The sequence below is a fragment of the Hakea prostrata genome, chromosome 11 (assembly GCF_041222555.1).
Source record: "Hakea prostrata isolate BN-2017 chromosome 11, UWA_Hpros_2, whole genome shotgun sequence".
NCBI lineage: Eukaryota > Viridiplantae > Streptophyta > Magnoliopsida > Proteales > Proteaceae > Hakea > Hakea prostrata.
The window spans coordinates 1,095,055-1,113,864 of NC_142610.1; the positions used below are offsets into that span (position 1 = coordinate 1,095,055).

The 18,810-nt window shown below is 39.7% G+C and overlaps 3 protein-coding genes across 3 annotated transcripts; 2 read left to right on the forward strand and 1 right to left on the reverse strand.

Moving 5' to 3' along the window:
- Window positions 1–863: 863 nt before the first annotated feature.
- Window positions 864–2,216, forward strand: LOC148999507 (protein SEED AND ROOT HAIR PROTECTIVE PROTEIN-like). The gene is made up of 2 exons (XM_089140780.1): window positions 864–1,287; window positions 1,553–2,216. The coding sequence occupies exons 1-2, from the start codon at window positions 864–866 to the stop codon at window positions 1,873–1,875; spliced, it is 747 nt and encodes a 248-aa protein (XP_088996906.1). The 3' UTR covers window positions 1,876–2,216.
- A 3,062-nt stretch (window positions 2,217–5,278) lies between these two features.
- LOC148999508 (uncharacterized) lies at window positions 5,279–5,815 on the reverse strand. The gene has a single exon (XM_089140259.1). The coding sequence runs from the start codon at window positions 5,813–5,815 to the stop codon at window positions 5,279–5,281; it is 537 nt and encodes a 178-aa protein (XP_088996385.1).
- Window positions 5,816–15,062: 9,247 nt separating this feature from the next.
- On the forward strand, window positions 15,063–16,221 carry LOC148999509 (protein SEED AND ROOT HAIR PROTECTIVE PROTEIN-like). The gene is made up of 2 exons (XM_089140883.1): window positions 15,063–15,423; window positions 15,543–16,221. Exons 1-2 carry the CDS (start codon window positions 15,144–15,146, stop codon window positions 15,860–15,862), a joined length of 600 nt encoding a protein of 199 aa, XP_088997009.1. The 5' UTR covers window positions 15,063–15,143; the 3' UTR covers window positions 15,863–16,221.
- Window positions 16,222–18,810: the final 2,589 nt, after the last annotated feature.

An 18,810-nucleotide genomic window follows, 5' to 3' on the forward strand; every position in this document is an offset into this window, starting at 1 on the left:
TAGGGACAATAATCATTGGCCCTGAATTAGGGTTGGGGCGGAAATAAGCTTAGATTAAAACATATAAAGCTGGGCTTGGGATTGCAAAAGCTCGGCCCAGCCCGGGCCAGTTGCAGTCCTAACGTGAAGGATTCAAGGGAAATTTGTGAGTTGTATGATAAATTTTTTTTTTTTTTTGGTTAAACCGCTTGTTTTCATTCACACCTTGTCATTCTCTCTTTTTTTTTTCTTTTTCCGGAAAACCGCATGTAGGGTTTCACACGTTGTAAATCTTTTTTGGGGAAACCGCATGTTTTGATTCACACGTTGTAATTCTCCTTTTTTATTTATTTTATTTCTATTTCTATTTCTATTTCTATTTCGGGAACCGCATGTTTTGATTCACCTTTCCCTGGTCCTGGAGAATCCATTCACCGGCTTAATAATTCCTATCTTCACCAATGCTTTTCTCCTCCTCGTCTCCGCGATCTCCTCATTTCCCTCCAACCACCGAATTTATTTATTTATTTTTTTTGGTGAATACCAACTACGGAAATAAAGCCATCAACTAATCAACTGATAATTAGTATATTAAGAATTAAAAAAAAAAAAAACAAGAACAAAAATGCTTGCCATGGACGGTGGGTGCATGGTGCATTACAATTCATGCGAGGTTCTAATACTGGTTAATTCCTGACGTGCAAGCTACCAATTGACACATCAAATGTTTCCCATCTCATCGTGTCTCGTCGTGACAAATACAATATTGGGGTTTGATCATCCAAACAAACCCCTATAAGAAAGCCGAGGTTAATGAAAGGTGCCATCTCCCCACCAACAGTTCAGGATTTAGGTGTTCAAGAGGAAAGAGAAGAGAAGCGATCATGGGCTTCAACCAAATCCTCCTGCTCTCCTTCATCTCTCTGTTGGCATTCAGAGTCAATGCCAAGATACCCTTCTTTTACCCTTTCCATCATCATTCACCACCTCCACCTCCTCATCATCCACCACCACCACCACCTCCTCATCATCATCATTCTCACCCTCCACCTCCTCATCACCAATCACCACCACCTGCTCACCATTCTCCCCCACCACCTGCTCATCACCAATCACCACCACCACCTCCTCACCATTCTCCCCCACCACCTGCTTATCACCAATCACCACCACCTCCTCATCATGCTCCACCTCCTCCTCACTACGGCTTCCACATGCCCAAGCCAGAAGAGAATGGTGTGAAATCGATTGGTGTGCAGGGAATTATTTATTGCAAAGAGAATTCTACTAAGCTCACCCCAATTAAAGGTACGTATATATTTCTTAGATAAGTTCCTGCATTCTTATGCATGTATAATGAATAATTGGTAAGGGAAAAAGAAGAACTATAGAAGTACTTGATGGGCAGACCCATCTAGATGTTAAGGAAACCCAGAAAACCCAAGACAGCCCAGGGGAAAATAGCCGAATCCAATCCTTAAACAACCAAGGCTCTTCAGTCTTCATTAAGTGCAAGTTTCTGAATGATTTTTTGATTGCTGAAGTAGTAATTGTTGGGTTTTGATTGTTGCAGGAGCTGTGGCAAGGATAACATGCAAGGCTTGTGACAAGCACGGACGTGTGACAGGTAGTTACACTGTGATGAGTGACTACACAAACAAATCTGGTTACTTCTTAGCAACCATGTCACTTGAGGATATCAAGGAAGTTGGGAACGTCACAGACTGCAAAGCATATCTTTACGAGTCTTCATCGCCTGCATGCAGCCTTCCCACTAATGTCAACAAGGGCTTCACTGGGGCTTCTTTTAGAGGCCCTCGCCTTCTCCGTAACAAGATGCATTTGTATACTGTTGGGCCATTCGAGTACGTCCGGTTCATGCCCATTGGCGATTAAGAACCTGGTTTTAGAGGTTCCACATATGGCATTAGTTAAGGCTTAAGAGAGGGGTTTTGACTAGAAAAAGACGAAGACTTAATTAAAGATGGTTACTTCTACGTAAGAGGAACATTTATAAGGAACTCTTTACTTTTTTTTTTCTTTCTTTTTTTGGTTAGAAATTTCCTAGGAACTCATGTTATACTATTTTTAGATTTTAGGAGCTATGAAAGGAATAATGCAAGTTGTGAGTTTGGTGGTCTTTGAGTCGCCACCCACTTGACAAGAGGCTCCTTTGTTGCTGTAATAGTTTGAATTTTAATGCAAAACTGTATTTGTTTCGAAAATTGGAATGCAGGGATATTGGTTGCTTGTGAGTCCTTGAAATTGAAGTGGGAGTGCTTACAGTTTTACCAACTAATCTATGGGGAAATTGAGATGGGGATATTACATATGCCGCCGGCAAGGGTTGAACTTACAACCTCCCCAACGGAGGGGGGGCGCCCCACCCCCCCCCCAAACCCCCCCCGGCCCCTCTGACCCCCAAATTTTTTTTTTTTTTTGGAGAAAGGGAGCTTTGATTAAATAAAGGGAAAAAAAGAAAGAAAATTACATTGAAGAATTCACCATTAGCACATCCCGAACAAAGGAAGAGCACGGAAGAGCTCCGCTAGATGGATTTCTTGGGAGGATTAAGGAAACGGAAGTCGACAACGTTAATCTCGAACATGATGAACAAAATTACAATCAAAAACCACCCCAACCAACCAGATCAAATAACAACCCTCCAAGATGTAGAAAATGCCCGAATAGATTGGATGGCCACCAGGAAGGATGAATTTCTATCACGTCAAACACATACGGCGATGCAGCTGAGCATATAATTCCAATGAGAATATTCATACACCACGCAAGCAAAATAACCACCAGAGAGGGCAAAGCCGACCCACCAATGCTCGACTAGAACCATCACAAAAGCCACCAATACCGGCGGGCACATGACAAGCCTTTGGAAGTTGAAAAGCACCAATGACAGAGCAAAAAATCCTATCTCGGGAGGGAGGGGGGAGAAGCGGGTATCCTCTTAATCCAATACCACGAGCGAGAGTACCACTGAATAGACTGTCCTTCCTCCCAAATCATATATAGTTGTTGTCATAGAGAACAACGGATTGCAGCTGGTCGGACTGCAAAATGTGTGGTGATCCATATGAGTTCATCCTTCCAAGAAGCAATGGCAACGGTATACCCATTTAGCCAAGATATGACACCATATTCACTAGAGTAGGTACAATAGAAGAAGATATGATCTAAATCCTCACATCTATTACAAGCACAAGTGCGCACACGCAATTAGAACGGCTCTTGTTGAGAGGCGTCTAGACATGCAACCAAGTGATAAATGCAAACGAGGGTGATTTCTGCGACCACGGACGAACTATGACCTTAGAGCTATCCAGAGGGGGGAAAAATACCATTTGTGCTAGGCATCCAAACTCGAATCACGGGAAGGCGAGAATAAAGTGGGATGTATTCACCCAGCCCAAGATATATGGGTGAGGTTAATGCCATGAAGCTGAATTTAATAAAGCTTGGCACCTTGTCAAATGTATGTCACAAGTGCTTGAGCAATCAAGCCCGAAAACCCCCCTTTAACGGGGATGCCATAAGTTTGTGGTCTTCCCATCCTTGATAAGGCACGAATGAGACTAGGCTGATTTCTGGTGCTAGAATATGAGAGAGATAAGGAACAGGTAGGTTTAGGTAGAGACAAACCGAGTGATTTCCCAACCACCGAACGAATAAAATTAGTCCAACATGAAGGCCCTGAGCAAGCTCCATAGGTGTCCATTAGACAGCAACATCATTCCAAACGCCATGCAAGCCCTCCTCATCATACTATAAGCAAACATTAGCCCAAGCCACTGTATTTATTTGTGTGTGCATTACCATTCCAAAGAAATCTGCAGCATCTCAAGTTATTCAAGACACTAACGGGTACAACAAGGATATTTATCCAATACGAAATGATGCATAAGAAAGATTATCAAGCAATCGCAGATAAGAGAGAGCTCTTGAGCTCCAAGAATGACGGTTTCAATCTGTCGAGTAGAACACAAACGAGCTCGCAGAGATTTGGAGCCAGAGGGATGCCCAAGTATTTGATTGGAAGGTTTGTCGGTATGCCCAAGGTATTGGTGAAAGTTGTCCGATATCAATGGGGCAATTCCCAAAGAACAAGGCGGATTTACCACGGTTATTGAGAGGCCGAAGGCCCGAATTGTTCAAGAGACGATGCAAAGCAATGGCGTTGCTTGGGTACCCTTTCAAATACAACAAATCATCAAGAAAACAAACGGGATCCAAGCTCTTTGCGAAGGATGATGTTCAAAAACAGATACAGGGGCTAGATAGGGAATGGAGAAAATGTAGAACAATATTAAAGAGGGAAGGGGACAGGGGAGTGCGAAGGCCCCTATTGGCAGTGAACATTGGGGATTGAGCTCCATTCACAAATACAACATAGTGGGTTCATAGGTGCAATGCTTAATCCAATCAATAAATTTATGAGGGAAATTTAGTTTAGAAAGCACCTTAAAAGGAAGTCCCATGTCGAGTCATAAGCTTTCCGAGGTCCGGAGCTGCAAATTGATGACCGTGTTGGTGTGGTAGCCATAAAGAAGCTCTTGGCAAAGGAGAACATTGTCACTAATTTGCCTTCCTTGGATAAAAGGGAGGAAGGTCTAGTTATGGATGATACCCCTCATCCTGTTTGCAATAATTTTGCCATAAAGTATAACAACGAACTCACGCAATAAGTCTATAATCATTAAATGAATCGAGACTCCCCTTTTGGAACTAGGGTAAGTTTGGAAAGTTTGACCTGTCGTGGCATGCGAAGGTTGTCAAAGAAATCATGTATGGATTTGCGACATCCTCACCAATGATATCAAGAATGTTTGAAGAACAGTGCCCCAAATCGCGGTCCAGGTGAGCTATCATCATCCGCTCAAAAACAACCCCTTTAATTTCATCATTAGTAACGGGTCCGATCAGCCATTCTCCATCGCAAAGTCGAGATGCCCGTTTAGAGGTAACTCAAAGCTGGACAAACCAAGGGTTGAGAGCCGCATACGCTTCTTCAAAGTGCTACCCGCCTCAATTCTAATCGATCAGGATCGGTTAGAATGGAGAGATCATTTTGGTGATTGCTGTAATGGTATTTCTACTTGTCTAGATTTTAAGGAGCGATGAAAAAATTCAGAATTCCCATCTCCAAGTGCAACCACCTCACCCTCGATCGTTGACGAGTTCGCCTCCTTAGTGCCGGGGAAAATTTAAGGTCTGCACTGCTGTTTCTCTTGAAGTATGACTTGATCATCAAAATTATTGGTCATCAAAGTAGATTGGAGAGTATCTACTAACTGTTGAGCTCATTTATTTTTCCATCCAAGTTAGAATAGGTACTACGACTCCAATTCTTAAGTACATCCTTCAATTCCTTCAAGCGATGCATGAGGGCAAACATGGGTCTACCAGGGGCTGGGCGAGCCCACACTTCTTTGACTAAAGGAATGAAATTTGGATGCTCCACCCAATGATTGGCAAAGTAAAATTGTTTACCACGTATACGAGGGCGGTCACCAGTGCACACAACCATAGGACTGTGATCTGAAATATCGGGATTCTGAAATTGAGTTGAAGAGAGTGGGTAACAATCATTCCACATGGGATTTACGACAACACGATCAAGCTTACCATCAATTCTGCCGGCCCCTGTACCTTTATTACTCCATGTGTATTTACACCCAGACCATGAGAGGTCCTGTAAGTCAATGGAGTGAAAGCATTCAGACATAGGAGAGGTTTGACTGGGACGAAGCGGGAGCCCACCTCGTTTTTCTGATGAAGATTTGTATGCGTTGAAGTCGCCTAGAATAGCCCAAGGCAATGCCATATTATCGCCTAATATTGTTAAGTCTTCCCATAGGTGGTTTCTATCGTTAACAAAGTTGGAACCATATACAAAGGTTAAAGCAAGCTCTTGAGAAGTAGTACGATACTTTACCTTGATATGGATCATCTGATTGGAAACCTTTAAAGCCTGGACTTGTTGTAACAACCCCCATTTTCTAACCCGGAATCCGTATTGCAGGTCCGAGAACCCGAAGGTCTAGTCGGATTAATTTTGTGGAGTGTCCAGATAGGAGTCCATGATCCATATCCAGAACCCATGGATCTGGATTCTCTTGTTGAAGAATCTGCCTTACTAGGAAGTTGGATCTCTGGTTGAAGGCAAGTGGTGTTTGGAGATGTCCGGAATGAAGGTAAGACATCCCCCATGTGTTGTTTAGGGCTAGGTTGTGTTTGGGTTTCAACCCCCTGAGCAAAGCACCCTTGTATAGCAATATACTTGGGGGCGGTTGATTAAACCAAGCGACCGCCTTAAGCGACCGCCCGGTTCTGCTTGCAGGAAAATGCCCTATTTTGCCCCCTATTCGTTATAAATAGCATCCTCGCCCTATTAACGCATTATTATGTTCGGGATTGCTATTTTGGGCGATTAGGCGGCAGTGGAAACATGCTAAAAGGTGGGCGAAGTGCTGTTAATGATCTGGAACCTTTTTCCTTCTATTCTTGGTGATTCTGATTAAGGTAATGAATCTCCATCTTCTATTCTCTTCTTTTAACCTCCGATTGATATGAACCCACCCCCATTTTGTTAGTGATTACCCAATTGATTTGTTGTATCTCCCTTTTCAATGTTCTTGATGAGATCCCGTCCAGAAACGAATCCCCGCATTTGCTTAATGGATGAATCCCATCAAGGGGAATGATTTGGGTAATAAATCTTTGTTAATTTTAGGGTTTCTTGTTACCCCTTGTTCTAGACCTATTAAGCTTGAAATTCGGACTAAGATCATCCCAAAACGGATTGAAATCGGATGATAAAAAGTCCGATTTTCGGAGTTGGAAACGTCTGAAAGAACAGGCGGTCGCTAACTTAAGCAACCGCCACAAGCAACCGGCTGGTTTCGAAGAATCGTGTAGGTTTGATTTTTGAATTGTTTTGACTCTTGACTCTTATACATTCTTGTAACCCTATGCCTAGGTGTTCTCTGCTTCAAATAAAAGTCTTATAATAGTTTTTGGATTGCAAGTTAGAGGACTTCTACTAAATTACAGGTAAGGACATGCATTCTTATTTATATGCAATTACATATACATGATGATTCAGCTGTTCTATTTACTATTCTTTGATCATGTAACTTGTCTGAATTGTATAAAGCATGTGAATCTTATTGTATACTTGCTGTTAGTGGTGTTCTTTGATGTACTTCATCTTTTATGATATTGCACAACTGCTCATGGTATGATAAAGAGTGATTGTAGTATAGTTGTGATGGAAGGGGTATTCCTTTGGGATATCTTAGCTTGGGATATCAGAAGGCTGTGGAATGGGACACATGCTCGATGATGTCTCCAAACACTATCATGATTCTTGGATGATATACTTAGGAGTGTCTAGAATTGCATGGCTAGGTACCCCACATGCTATTACCCTTTCGGCAGGGGAATTGAAGCCGGGTGACCTGTGACAATGGTGACGTGACTATGTTTCATCCAACAGTGGTAACTAGTCCGTGCGGAGACTCAGTGGTCCACTATTGGTCATGTAATGGTAGGGTTGCATATGTTAGGGTTGGGCTCATGGACGTCCAAGGAACGGACCGGGTGTCGTGAGGAGTCATGAGAGCATCCGCCCAATAATATGTGGATGACCATAGGGTTAAGGAGTGGAGTCCAACAGCGGTAGCCAGTCCGTGAGGGTTCTCACTCCTAGGTTGCGAAGGATACTGAACCGAGTTGGTTGGTGCCATAGGGGAAGTATCTGGACTCCATATAGTATGTTACCATTATAACCTTGCATTGGATTAGAAACCCCGACATGCGCCAGTACTCATTGCCAATGGTCGTGGTGAGAGAGTGTTGACTTAACCCCCGACCATGGTTTGAGAGCCGGTGTGGACTTACCCCTTTGCCCAGGATCCCTACAGAGGTAACCAGTCCTTGCCGGATCAGAGTGATGAGACTTACCCAAAGGAGGGCTGGTGTATATCTTAAAGCATGTCAGCTGATTAGAGACTTGCATAGTTAGATCTTAGTAGCATTCATATTTCTGCATATCATCCATATCATTTCATATGTGCATTCGTGGATTGTATTGACATATATATGAGAATTGCTTGTTCCTTACTGAGTTCGTTGGAACTCATTCCTTTCATTGTATGTATTATATAAACCCTGAGATGGTTGCACAATGTGGGAAGTTGGAGATGATTCATATGAAAGAGCCTCCTCGTATGAAGCTGATGTGGCACAAACAGAGATACATGAACTTGCAGAGCATGAAGCCTCCTGAAGATGAAGATTATTTAGTTTATTTATTTTGCTTCCGCTAAACTCGATATTACATTTGATTCTTGATTCTTTCCTTTGGCTATTTCTTGGATATTTATTGGAGTATTTGGACTCCTGTAACCTTTTTATTAATTATTGCTCTTTTCTTGCTCTTGATTATCTGTATTTGTATTTATTATTGTTGATAGACTAAAACCATGGATCCTGTGACGGTTCACATCCGCGGGTTGTCGGGCGATTAATCGGGCCCAGCGGGCGGGGTGTGACACTTGTACTTTCCCTTCATCCCAAAATAACCATAACCGGCCACCAGGAGCATCATAATAATTTGTAAGATGTTGGTAATGACTAATGAAAGGGCGGGACACCCTATCAAATTGATGAATCTTTACACGAGTCTCTATCAAAGCAAAAACATCAAGCATGTTACGTTTCACCCAATCAAGAACAACACTAGCCTTATTCTCATCACATAGTCCTCTGACGTTCCAAGCTCCAAAAATCATAAATTAAATAGAAGAAAGATTTGGGTGAGTTTCAAGGCCACCCCCACCTTGCACCACATTAATACCAATCTCCATATTATCCATTTGGTTTGTATGTTCAATGAGGTTTGGCAGAGACTCTTTATCTTGAAGAGGAGCAAACCTATTCTTGTTAAAACGATTCACATTATCCGAAGTATCAGTTCTGTTAGAGAATAGCCGTGCACGAGATTTCACCGATCCAAAATTTCTATGATGCAGAGTTTGCGGTGTCGAGGAGACTATCGTCCCTTGTGATTCCATATTCTGCTGGGGATGCGACGTGTTTGGATCAAACACAATCATCGTGTTGTTCGTGGTGGGTCCCGCCTGAACGCCTAGATTAGGAGTTTGAGATTGATTCAAACTCGTTCCCGTCAATGTCGTTTTAGGAGTTTGAGATTGATTCAAACTCGTTCTCGCCAATGTCGTTTTAGGAGTTTGAGATTGCTTCAAACTCGTTCCCGCCAATGTCATTTTAGGAGATTGAGATTGATTCAAACTCGTTCCCACCAATGTTGTTTTAGGAGTTTGAGATTGATTCAAACTCGTTCCAGCCAATGACGTTTGAAGAGTCCCAGAGAGATTCAGATTGATCCATCTTGTTTGAGTAATGCATTTGATGTGTAGTGTCTATCATTGGATGCATACCGCGTAAATTTTATTAAATCTTAGCCGTTTAAAATATAGTTTGGTTTGTTTAAATTAAAACCATTTTTTTCTTTCTTCACTTAAGTTGATTATATGTGAATATTGTATTTTAAGCGATTGAGATTTAATGAAATTTACATAGGGTGCATCCAATGGTGGGCACCACAAGTACCATCATGTTTGACACTCTACCCAAGTAAGATCCGTTTATGACCGATCTTGTCTTCTGGGCAATGCACTTCACTCTGCAAGTTTATGTGGTTTGGCTTGCATCCAAAATTGAATAATTGACTGATCCACTTTTCCATCTCTTCCCGGAAAGAAAAGGAAATATATTACCTATTGGATGTGTTGATTTGACTAGAACCTATTCACATAGGAAATGGGAGTGCAAGATCGACATGGCTGGTCGAGAAGCGCCTCTGATGAATCAGTAAGTGGAAGCAGCTGCTCCTGGTTGAACCAAATTGTAAAAGGAAACATTGCTTCGCTTGTGGTTATTGTTGGGTTATGAAAAACCCATCGAATAGAACAATCAACAAATAAGAGAAAAGAAGAACACAAGAATTTACGTGGAAAACCCTTAAAAAAAAAAAACTACGGGCAAGAGAGAAAACTCCACTATAGATAAAGAAATATACAAGAGGGAAGATTTTGAGATGAATTACATGTGGAGGGGGAGGCATCTTTTTATAACCTCTCCCCATCCTACCTTCTCCCACATCTACTCGAACTGGGACTAAAACTCTCAACAAACTCCCACTTCTTTACGATGTGGGATAACAACTCCCACTTCTTTACGATGTGGGATAACAACTCCCACTTATATTAGATGTGGGACTAAGACTATACAACAATCTCCCACTTGGAGATTAGATTGAGAACCAATTAATCTCCACACCATTTTCTATCTTGCCACCACCATGGTGTCTACGTCTCTGTCAAGCCATACAAGGATCTGTACCAAATGAACTTGTTAGTGTTGATTGCCTTTGTCAATGCATCTGCTAGATTCTCTTTCGTGTGGATTTTCTGCATATCCACCCTTCCGTCTTCCACCACTTCACGAACAAAATGATATTGTACTTCTATGTGTTTTGTCCTGGAATGAAAAGCTGGATTCCTTGCAATGTGCAAGGCATTCTAATTGTCACAATGCAAGAGAATCTTCTCGTGTTTGTGCCTAAGTTCTTCCATGAATCTTCTTATCCAGATTGCTTCTTTACAAGCTTGTGTAGCTGCCATATACTCAGCTTCTGTTGTAGACAATGCTACAACTGTCTGTAGTTTAGATACCCAGCTCACAGCTCCTCCTGCAATTGTAAACACATAGCCAGTAGTGGATCTCCTTTTATCAAGATCACCTGCAAAATCATAATCAACAAATTCCTTTACAGTAAATTCAGATCCTCCATAACATAGAGCAGCATATGAGGTTCCTTTAACATATCTTAGGATCCTCTTCATAGTAATCCAATGCTCGTCCTGGATTTGCCATGTGACGACTAACCACTCTCACTGCATGTGCAATGTCTGGTCTTGTACATATCATAGAGAACATCAGACTCTCCACTGCTGATGCATACGGTACTTGAGACATCTCCATCTTCTCTGCTTCACTGCTAGGACACATACTTGAGGATAACTTGAAATTAACAAGAAGTGGAGTAACAATTGGCTTACAGTCTTGCATGTTGAAGCGGTGCAATACTTTCCTTAAGTAACTCTTCTGAGATAGCCAAATCTTCCTGTTATTTATGTCTCGGTGAATTTGCATCCCTAGAATCTTGTTTGCGGGTCCCAAGTCCTTCATTTCTAATTCCCTAGCCAACTGAGCCTTTAATTCTATGATATGATTTTTGTTGGGGCCTGATACCAACATATCATCAACATACAACAGTTATTTAATAGGCAAAGATGAGAGGAAATCAGTAGAAACGAAATTGAGCAATATAAAAAAGAAAAAGCAAGAGTTGCTAAAATCTAAGATGAAACATCATGTTTGAGCGATCTGGGCTCCCATGAAGTGGAATTTTATTTTATTAATTTTTTTTTTTTTTTGTCGCATGAGATGTGGGATCCATAGACACAGGCTGGACAATGCGGGTCCCACGCTTCATGTGAGTGTGGAAGCGTGGGAACATTGGCAAGTTGGAGGTAGATAATCTATTTTTAAGAACAACAACAACAATAAGTCTTTTCTCAATTAAATGGGTCGGCTACATGGATTCTTGTCCTCTAATCAGTTCTGTTTGAGGCATATTAGATACAAGGCCTAAGCTATGCATATCTTTTCTCACCACTTCTCTTAATGTTATCTTAGGTCTACCCCTAGCTCTCCTGGTTCCTTCAATTTGGATTATATCACTTTTTTGCACAGAGGTATTTAAAGGCCTCCGTTGAACGTGGCGTGCCACCTTAAACGACTTTCTCGTAACTTATCACTTATGGGAGCAACTCCTAGTCCAACTCTAATATGATCATTCCTTATCTTATCTTTTGTAGTTTTGTCACTCATCCATTTTAGTATCCTAATTTCGGCTACATTGAGTTTATCTACATGATTCTTTTTAATAGCCCAACACTCTGCACTGTACATCATAACTGGTCGAACGATGCTCCTACTGAATTTTCATTTAAGCTTCAATGGAATACGTCAATCACACAAGACCCCGGACGCATCTTTCCACTTCATCCACCCTATTTTGATTATTTGTGAAACATCATCTTCTACATCATCTCTTTTATTTATGATTGAACCAAGGTACCTAAAACAAAAGGCTTGAAGAATTTCCTTTTCGTCAAGTTTCACCACCTCATTGTTTGTCTGATCACGACTAAAGTTACAAACTAGATATTTTGTTCTATTTAGTTTAAAGCCTCTTGATCCCAAAGCTGTTCTCCATGATTCTAACTTGATAGTAATCCCTACTCGAGTCTCATCTATCAATACAATATCATCAACAAAAAACATACACCAAAGAACCTTGTCATGAATGTCTTTGGTTAATTTATCTATTATAAATGCAAATAGATATGAGCTTAAAGTTAATCCTTGATGTAGTCAAACATGTAATTGGGTATTCATTACTTTGTCCCTTCATTGTTCTTACACTTGTCATTGAACCATCATTCATGTCCTTAACTATGTTCATGTATTTATTTGCGACCCTTCCTTTTTTCTAATGCTTGCCAAATTAACAGCTTAGAACTCTATTATAAGCTTTTTCTAAGTCAATAAATACCATATGCAAGTCTTTCCTACACTCTTATACTTTTCCATACGTCTCCTAATTAGGTGATTAGCCTCTGTCGTAGATCTTCCGAGCATAAACCCAAATTGATTCTCTGTAATTGAGATTAAGTGTCTTAAGTGGGTTTCAATTACTCCCTCCCATAATTTTATAGTAGTATAGCTTATTAGTTTAATGCCTCTATCGTTATTACAACTTTAAATATCTCATTTATTTTGGTAAATTAGAACCACAATATTTCTCCTCTATTCATTTGACATTTTTCCTGTGTTCATAATCTTATTAAATATTTTAGTCAACAAAGTTAGCCCATGGATTTTTAAGCTCTTCCATACTTCTATTGGGATTTTATCAAAGGTCTTGTGTCTTGCCAAGTATCATCCTCCTTAGTATTTATTTTACTTTGGACATCGAAATAAATTTAAGGTCAAATCCATGAAAAAGGATTTGGCTAAGTTTTTTTTTATATCGGTTGCCAACTTGACGCACCTACCCTTCTCCTTTACCCGGGCTTGGGACCGACAACAAACACTGACGGAGTTAGGCAGAAAATCTGTTTTTGATGAGGATTTTGTTGAACTTTCTTACGTAGTTCTTGATTTGACGAAGAAAATGAACCTCAATATGTCGTGGAAGAAAGTAAAAAATAGTTCCTTTGGACTCCACTAGCATTTTGAACTAATTTTACCAATGTCTCGTGATGGCCTGGTTCTTGACATGGCTTGCTTGCTCAGGAGTCTTGACTTGGTTCAGGGCCAAATAATCTAGAAAAATAATGGAGATTACCTAGGTGTTCTGTACCCGTGGTTTAAGCCATCAATTTGGCACTTATCCCTCCCACAATACCAAATCAAATGACTATGATGAGAGATCGTTATATGTTCACAAACTAACAAGTACTTGATTCAAACTCCAACCATGACCAGTCAAAATATGCTTTTTGATTTTAAAATCAAATGATCAACTGTCTTAGCAATAATGAAAATCATTATGCAATTCCCACTAAGTAACCATTAGAAATTTGACATGTGGCAAATCTGGGAAAATATCCATTTTTCTAGCAGCCTGAATCCCAACACCTGCTCGTTTCCTCTCTCTCTTCGATTCCCGTGATCTCTGCCTCTCGCACCAACTACAGAATTAAGCCACCAAACATGGAGATATTAGATAATCGGGGGCAAGCAAGGATTTAATATTGTAGGCACGATGGTCATCCTATCCATTGTTCTTACCTTTAAGTTTTTTTTTCAATGGAAAAGATGCCGATAATTCAAATTAGAAAGAGGCTAAATGATCTCCCGACTTAATAAAATCATTTTGTACTATGGGGGTTGGTCCAAGTGGTAAGCAGCTTGGTCCGCTTAAGCAAGGTTCCGATATCAAAACCTTGTAGATGCGAAAAATCTCCACTGGTAGACTCATCCACCACAGCTAGGTGTGCAACTCAGGTCGAACACCGGATTAGTTAGGGCAAAGCCTTGGAAACCGGGTTGGCAAAAAAAAAAAAAACCCCTTCATACCAACAACTGGGTCGTTGGTCCAAGTAGTAAGCAGCTTAATTGGTCCGCTTAACCAAGGTTCCAGGATTAAAACCTTGTGGATGCAAAAAATCTTCGCTAGGAGACTCACCCACAGCAGCCATGTGCGATCCGGATCAAACACCGAATTAGTCAAAGCAAAGCCTTAGAAACCGGGGTTGGCAAACCAAAAAAAAAAAAAAAAAAAAACCCCTTTGTACCATAAAAGAAAGAGGCTAAATGATTAAAAAAATTTAGAGATATCACCCCCGGTCTTGAAGGGAACTTTGTCCATGTCGACAATTCAGATGTTCTCTACCTACGCAGCCTGTCCATGTATCAGGGCAAGCCATGTGTCGACCATTCAGAGCACGAGAATGGAACCCGGATCATCTCCCCGTCGAGGGAGCACTCTGTGCTCCCCCATGGCTTCTTGACCACAAAAGCCCGCCCCTACTGGTGAAAAAGTTTCTATTTTTTTTTATTTTTTCCAAAAGTATTTTTCACTGTGGGCCCCACTGGTTTTTGTGGTCAGGAAGCGTTGGGGAGCACAGACAGGGTTGCAGATCCAGACTCACGAGAATGTAGTGACGACCTACCCCGGCAGAGAAGATCTAGATAGACTCCAACACTCTTGACTATTAATTTTTTATAGGTGGTGCATTCCTACCGGTTCTAGTGGAGTTGTATATATTGTAGGTTCCTAACGTGCAAGCTACCAATTGACACTAAAAATGTTTCCTACCCCGGCCGTCGTGCATCCACGTAACCAATATAATATGAGGTTTGAATAATCCAAACCAACCCGTATAAAATGGCAGGAGATCAATATTGAAGTGGCCATCTCATCACCGATCAACAACAATTCAACTGTTCATAGAGGAAAGAGAGACAAGTCTGAGAAGAAAGCAGCAGTCATGGGCTTCAATCATATTCTCATGCTATCCTTCATGTCTCTCTTGGCATTCACAGCCAACGCCAATATACCCTATTTTTACTCTTCTCATCCGCCACATCCACCACCGCCTCATCATTCTCCTCCTCCTCCTGCTCACCATCCACCACCACCTCATCATTCTCCCCCTCCTCCTCACTACGGCTTCCACCTGCCCACGGCAGAAGAGAAGGGCGTCAAATCCATAGCTGTGCAGGGAGTTATTTTTTGCAAAGAGAAATCTAAGCTCACCCCACTTAAAGGTACAGACTCTTGAATTAGATATATAGCTTGGTTTCTGCATTTCTTATATCCTTGCATATAATGTATGGTAAGGAAAAGGAAAAAACCCTAATGTAATGTTGGGTTTTGATTGTTGCAGGAGCTGTGGCAAGGATAACATGCAACGCATGCAACAAGGAAGGACATGTGACAGGAAGCTACACTGTGATGAGCGACACAGACAAATCTGGTTACTTCCTGGCAACCATGTCTCTGGAAGAAATCAAGGAAGTTGGAAACATCACAGACTGCAAAGGATACCTTGATATGTCTTCATCGGTGGCATGCAGCCTTGCCACTAATGTTAACAAGGGGATCACTGGGTGTCCTCTTAAAGGCCCTCGCCTTCTACATAAGAAGGTGCATTTGTACACTGTTGGGCCATTCGAGTACATGCCCTTGTTGCCCATTGGCCATTGATGAGCACCTCGTTTTGGAGGTTACACTGTTAGTTAAAACTTAAAAGAGAGGGTTCTAGCTAGCACTACAAGAAGCATTTTTAAGGAACTCGAGGTTTACCATATTTATATTTTAGAAGAGATTCAAGGAATAATGCAACTGCCGTGAGCTTGGGTGCACCACTTGATAATAGGCTACTTTGTTGTTGTAATGGCTTGAATTTAACACCAAATCATCTTCTTCTTCTTATTTTTTTGGGGGTTGACAAATGGAGAAACAGGATTAATAGTTGTATTGCTTTGTAACTGTTCTTTATGTTTTTTATTTAAATTCCAAGATTTGCAGGTGTCGACCTAGTTAAACCATTTTGCTTTGTCTGAACTTCACATTAATACAATCTACTGACTACTTAAAAGATCTATTGAAGCATTTGAATTACCCTCAATTTAGAATCTAATAAAGACCATCGAATTGATTACGATTCAATAATGTAATGAGCTTTATGGAAGAGTCTAATTATCCATATAATCTAGTGTTATCTATAATTACTAACTGAAAGCAACAGTCTGGTATTTTGAAATAGATAATTAGGCTGTAATGTTTAAGCAATCCTCATTATACATGGCTAATTATTATAATTAATAAAACAACTTTAATTGTTGCACCAAGGGCTGCATTCATTTTAAAAACAATAACTTGACAACATAACAAAGATGACTCTAATTTTGAAATCCTGAAAAAAAGGTTATATGCTGATTTCTTGAAAAATCTGAAGTGAAGGCACAAACAAGTTGATCTAATTTGAATATCTGATTCTACCAAGAAAAAATATTTTTTTTTTTGAAAATATCTGTTATTTTAATTAGAAGAGTACCATACCTCCCTAAAAAGTGAATGTTAAGGGTGTCTCAACTTGGCAGTTTTTTTTTTTTTTTTTTTTTGGATTTGAGGTTTATCTAGGCTAGCTCACGTGCATCTTGACTATATATTCAAGAGATTTTTATATAATTAATACAAATGAGTCTTTGCCCCTGGCCTTGAGGGGATTTGAACACGGTAATTCTACCTAAACCTTTATTTGTAGCAACATAAGTACCATCTACTCAAGTTATGACCCAAATTTAAATGACTCACAATACATGGTAGAGTGGTTTTTAAGAGTTGTAATTTTTAACTGAGGATGCTTATGAATATAAAAAAAAATCATACGACTATTTAAAAAAAATAAAAATTTCCTCTCCTTCCACCAAAGTTTTTACATTTATAAGTAGTTCTGAAAAGGTGGACAATGCATATACTAATTGTTAAAGAAAAAAAAAAAAATTATAAGGCATCCACTTAAGTGGGCTAAATTGCACGACACCCACTTTGCATTTTTTGTAAAATTCCAAGTTACCCACCTTTAATTTTTTTATTAATTTGAAACTAACAAAAAAAAAAAAAACAATTTTGCCCATAATGTGTTGGTAAATATAATTTTTTTCTTTTATATTTAAGGATTTGAAGTTTTTAAATTTACAAAAAGAAGCCCTTGACTCAATCATCTCTCCAACAAAACTCAAAAAGTTGCCAAATTTAGAGAGGCTTAATTCCACTTCACCTGGGTAAAAGGAGATTGTAAGGGTTTGACCTCTACCCATTGTATTGAAAATGGTACTCTTGCTCTATATAGAATAAAGATTATAATAGGTGTTTCTTACTCTATAGAACATAGATTGTAAGGGTTTGATCTCTACCCAATGTATTGAAAGAGAATCACTAGTAGAATATCCTCCTAATACCAAGAGAGGAGTGAACATAGACTTGTAAAGTCGAACCACTATTAAATCCAATTGCTTGATGGTGAATTGCAATATCTTAATCTTCCTTAAAGTTACAATATATTTGTATTTGCAATTAAACCAAAAAATTAGGTAAATCCATTAGTTGCAACCTATTCACCCGCCTCTAGGTTGCTTTAACACTAACCATATCAAACAAAGTCCTATTATGCTTTTGTTCAATATCATTAGCCTCTAGGGAATGAGGAGGAATTCTAAAATGTTTAATGCAATTTTCTTCACAATATTTCTCAAACTCATTAAATATATATTCTCCACCTTTGTCTGAATGTACTGATTTAATCACTTCTCCAGTCGACTTTTCAACTTCAAGTCAAAATGTTTTGAAAAAGTCTAAGGCTTCAGATTTATGCTTTATAAGATACACAAAGCCAAACCTAGAAAAATCATCAGTGAAAGTAATGAAGTAACGAAAGCCTCTTCTTTCAGTGATGTTTATAGGTCCATGTACATCAGTATGTATCTTTTCCTAAAATATGAGAACATCTTACACCTTTCTTGTATGAATTTTTACTCATTTTTCCAAAAACATAACTTTCACAAGTTGAGAACTTCTCTAGAAACACTCCAATCAATATACCAAACTAAATTAATTTTCCAATTCTATCCACACTGATGTGACCTAACCTTAAATGCCAAAGATATGTGGTATTAGATTAACAGTAACATCCACATAACATACAACGTTACCACATAATTGCACTTGATACATGTTATTGTTTCTAAAGCCGCACGACAAAACTTTACCATATTTATGCATTAAAAATCTTCCATTTCCAAAATAAAATTCATAACCAAGTTTCTCCTTAAATTAGGAGCATATTAACAATCAACTAAATTAAAGAATGTTCCATCATTCAACTTTAAGTCAAAAACTCCAACTCTTTCAATTGATGCTTTATTATCATTTACCATATAGATATAGCTCCTACTGTCTCTTATTCTCTTTAGCTCCTTGAACCCCTTGAGTTTGCTTTCTATTAGATCTTAGAAAAGAGTGACATCGAGACCTTTTATGTCCATGCTTACAAAAATAGCATATAACTTGCCTTGACTTAAGTTCAATATCCTATCTCACACTAGTTCTCTTATTCTTTTGCCATTCATGCCTCTTATTGTTAAACCTCC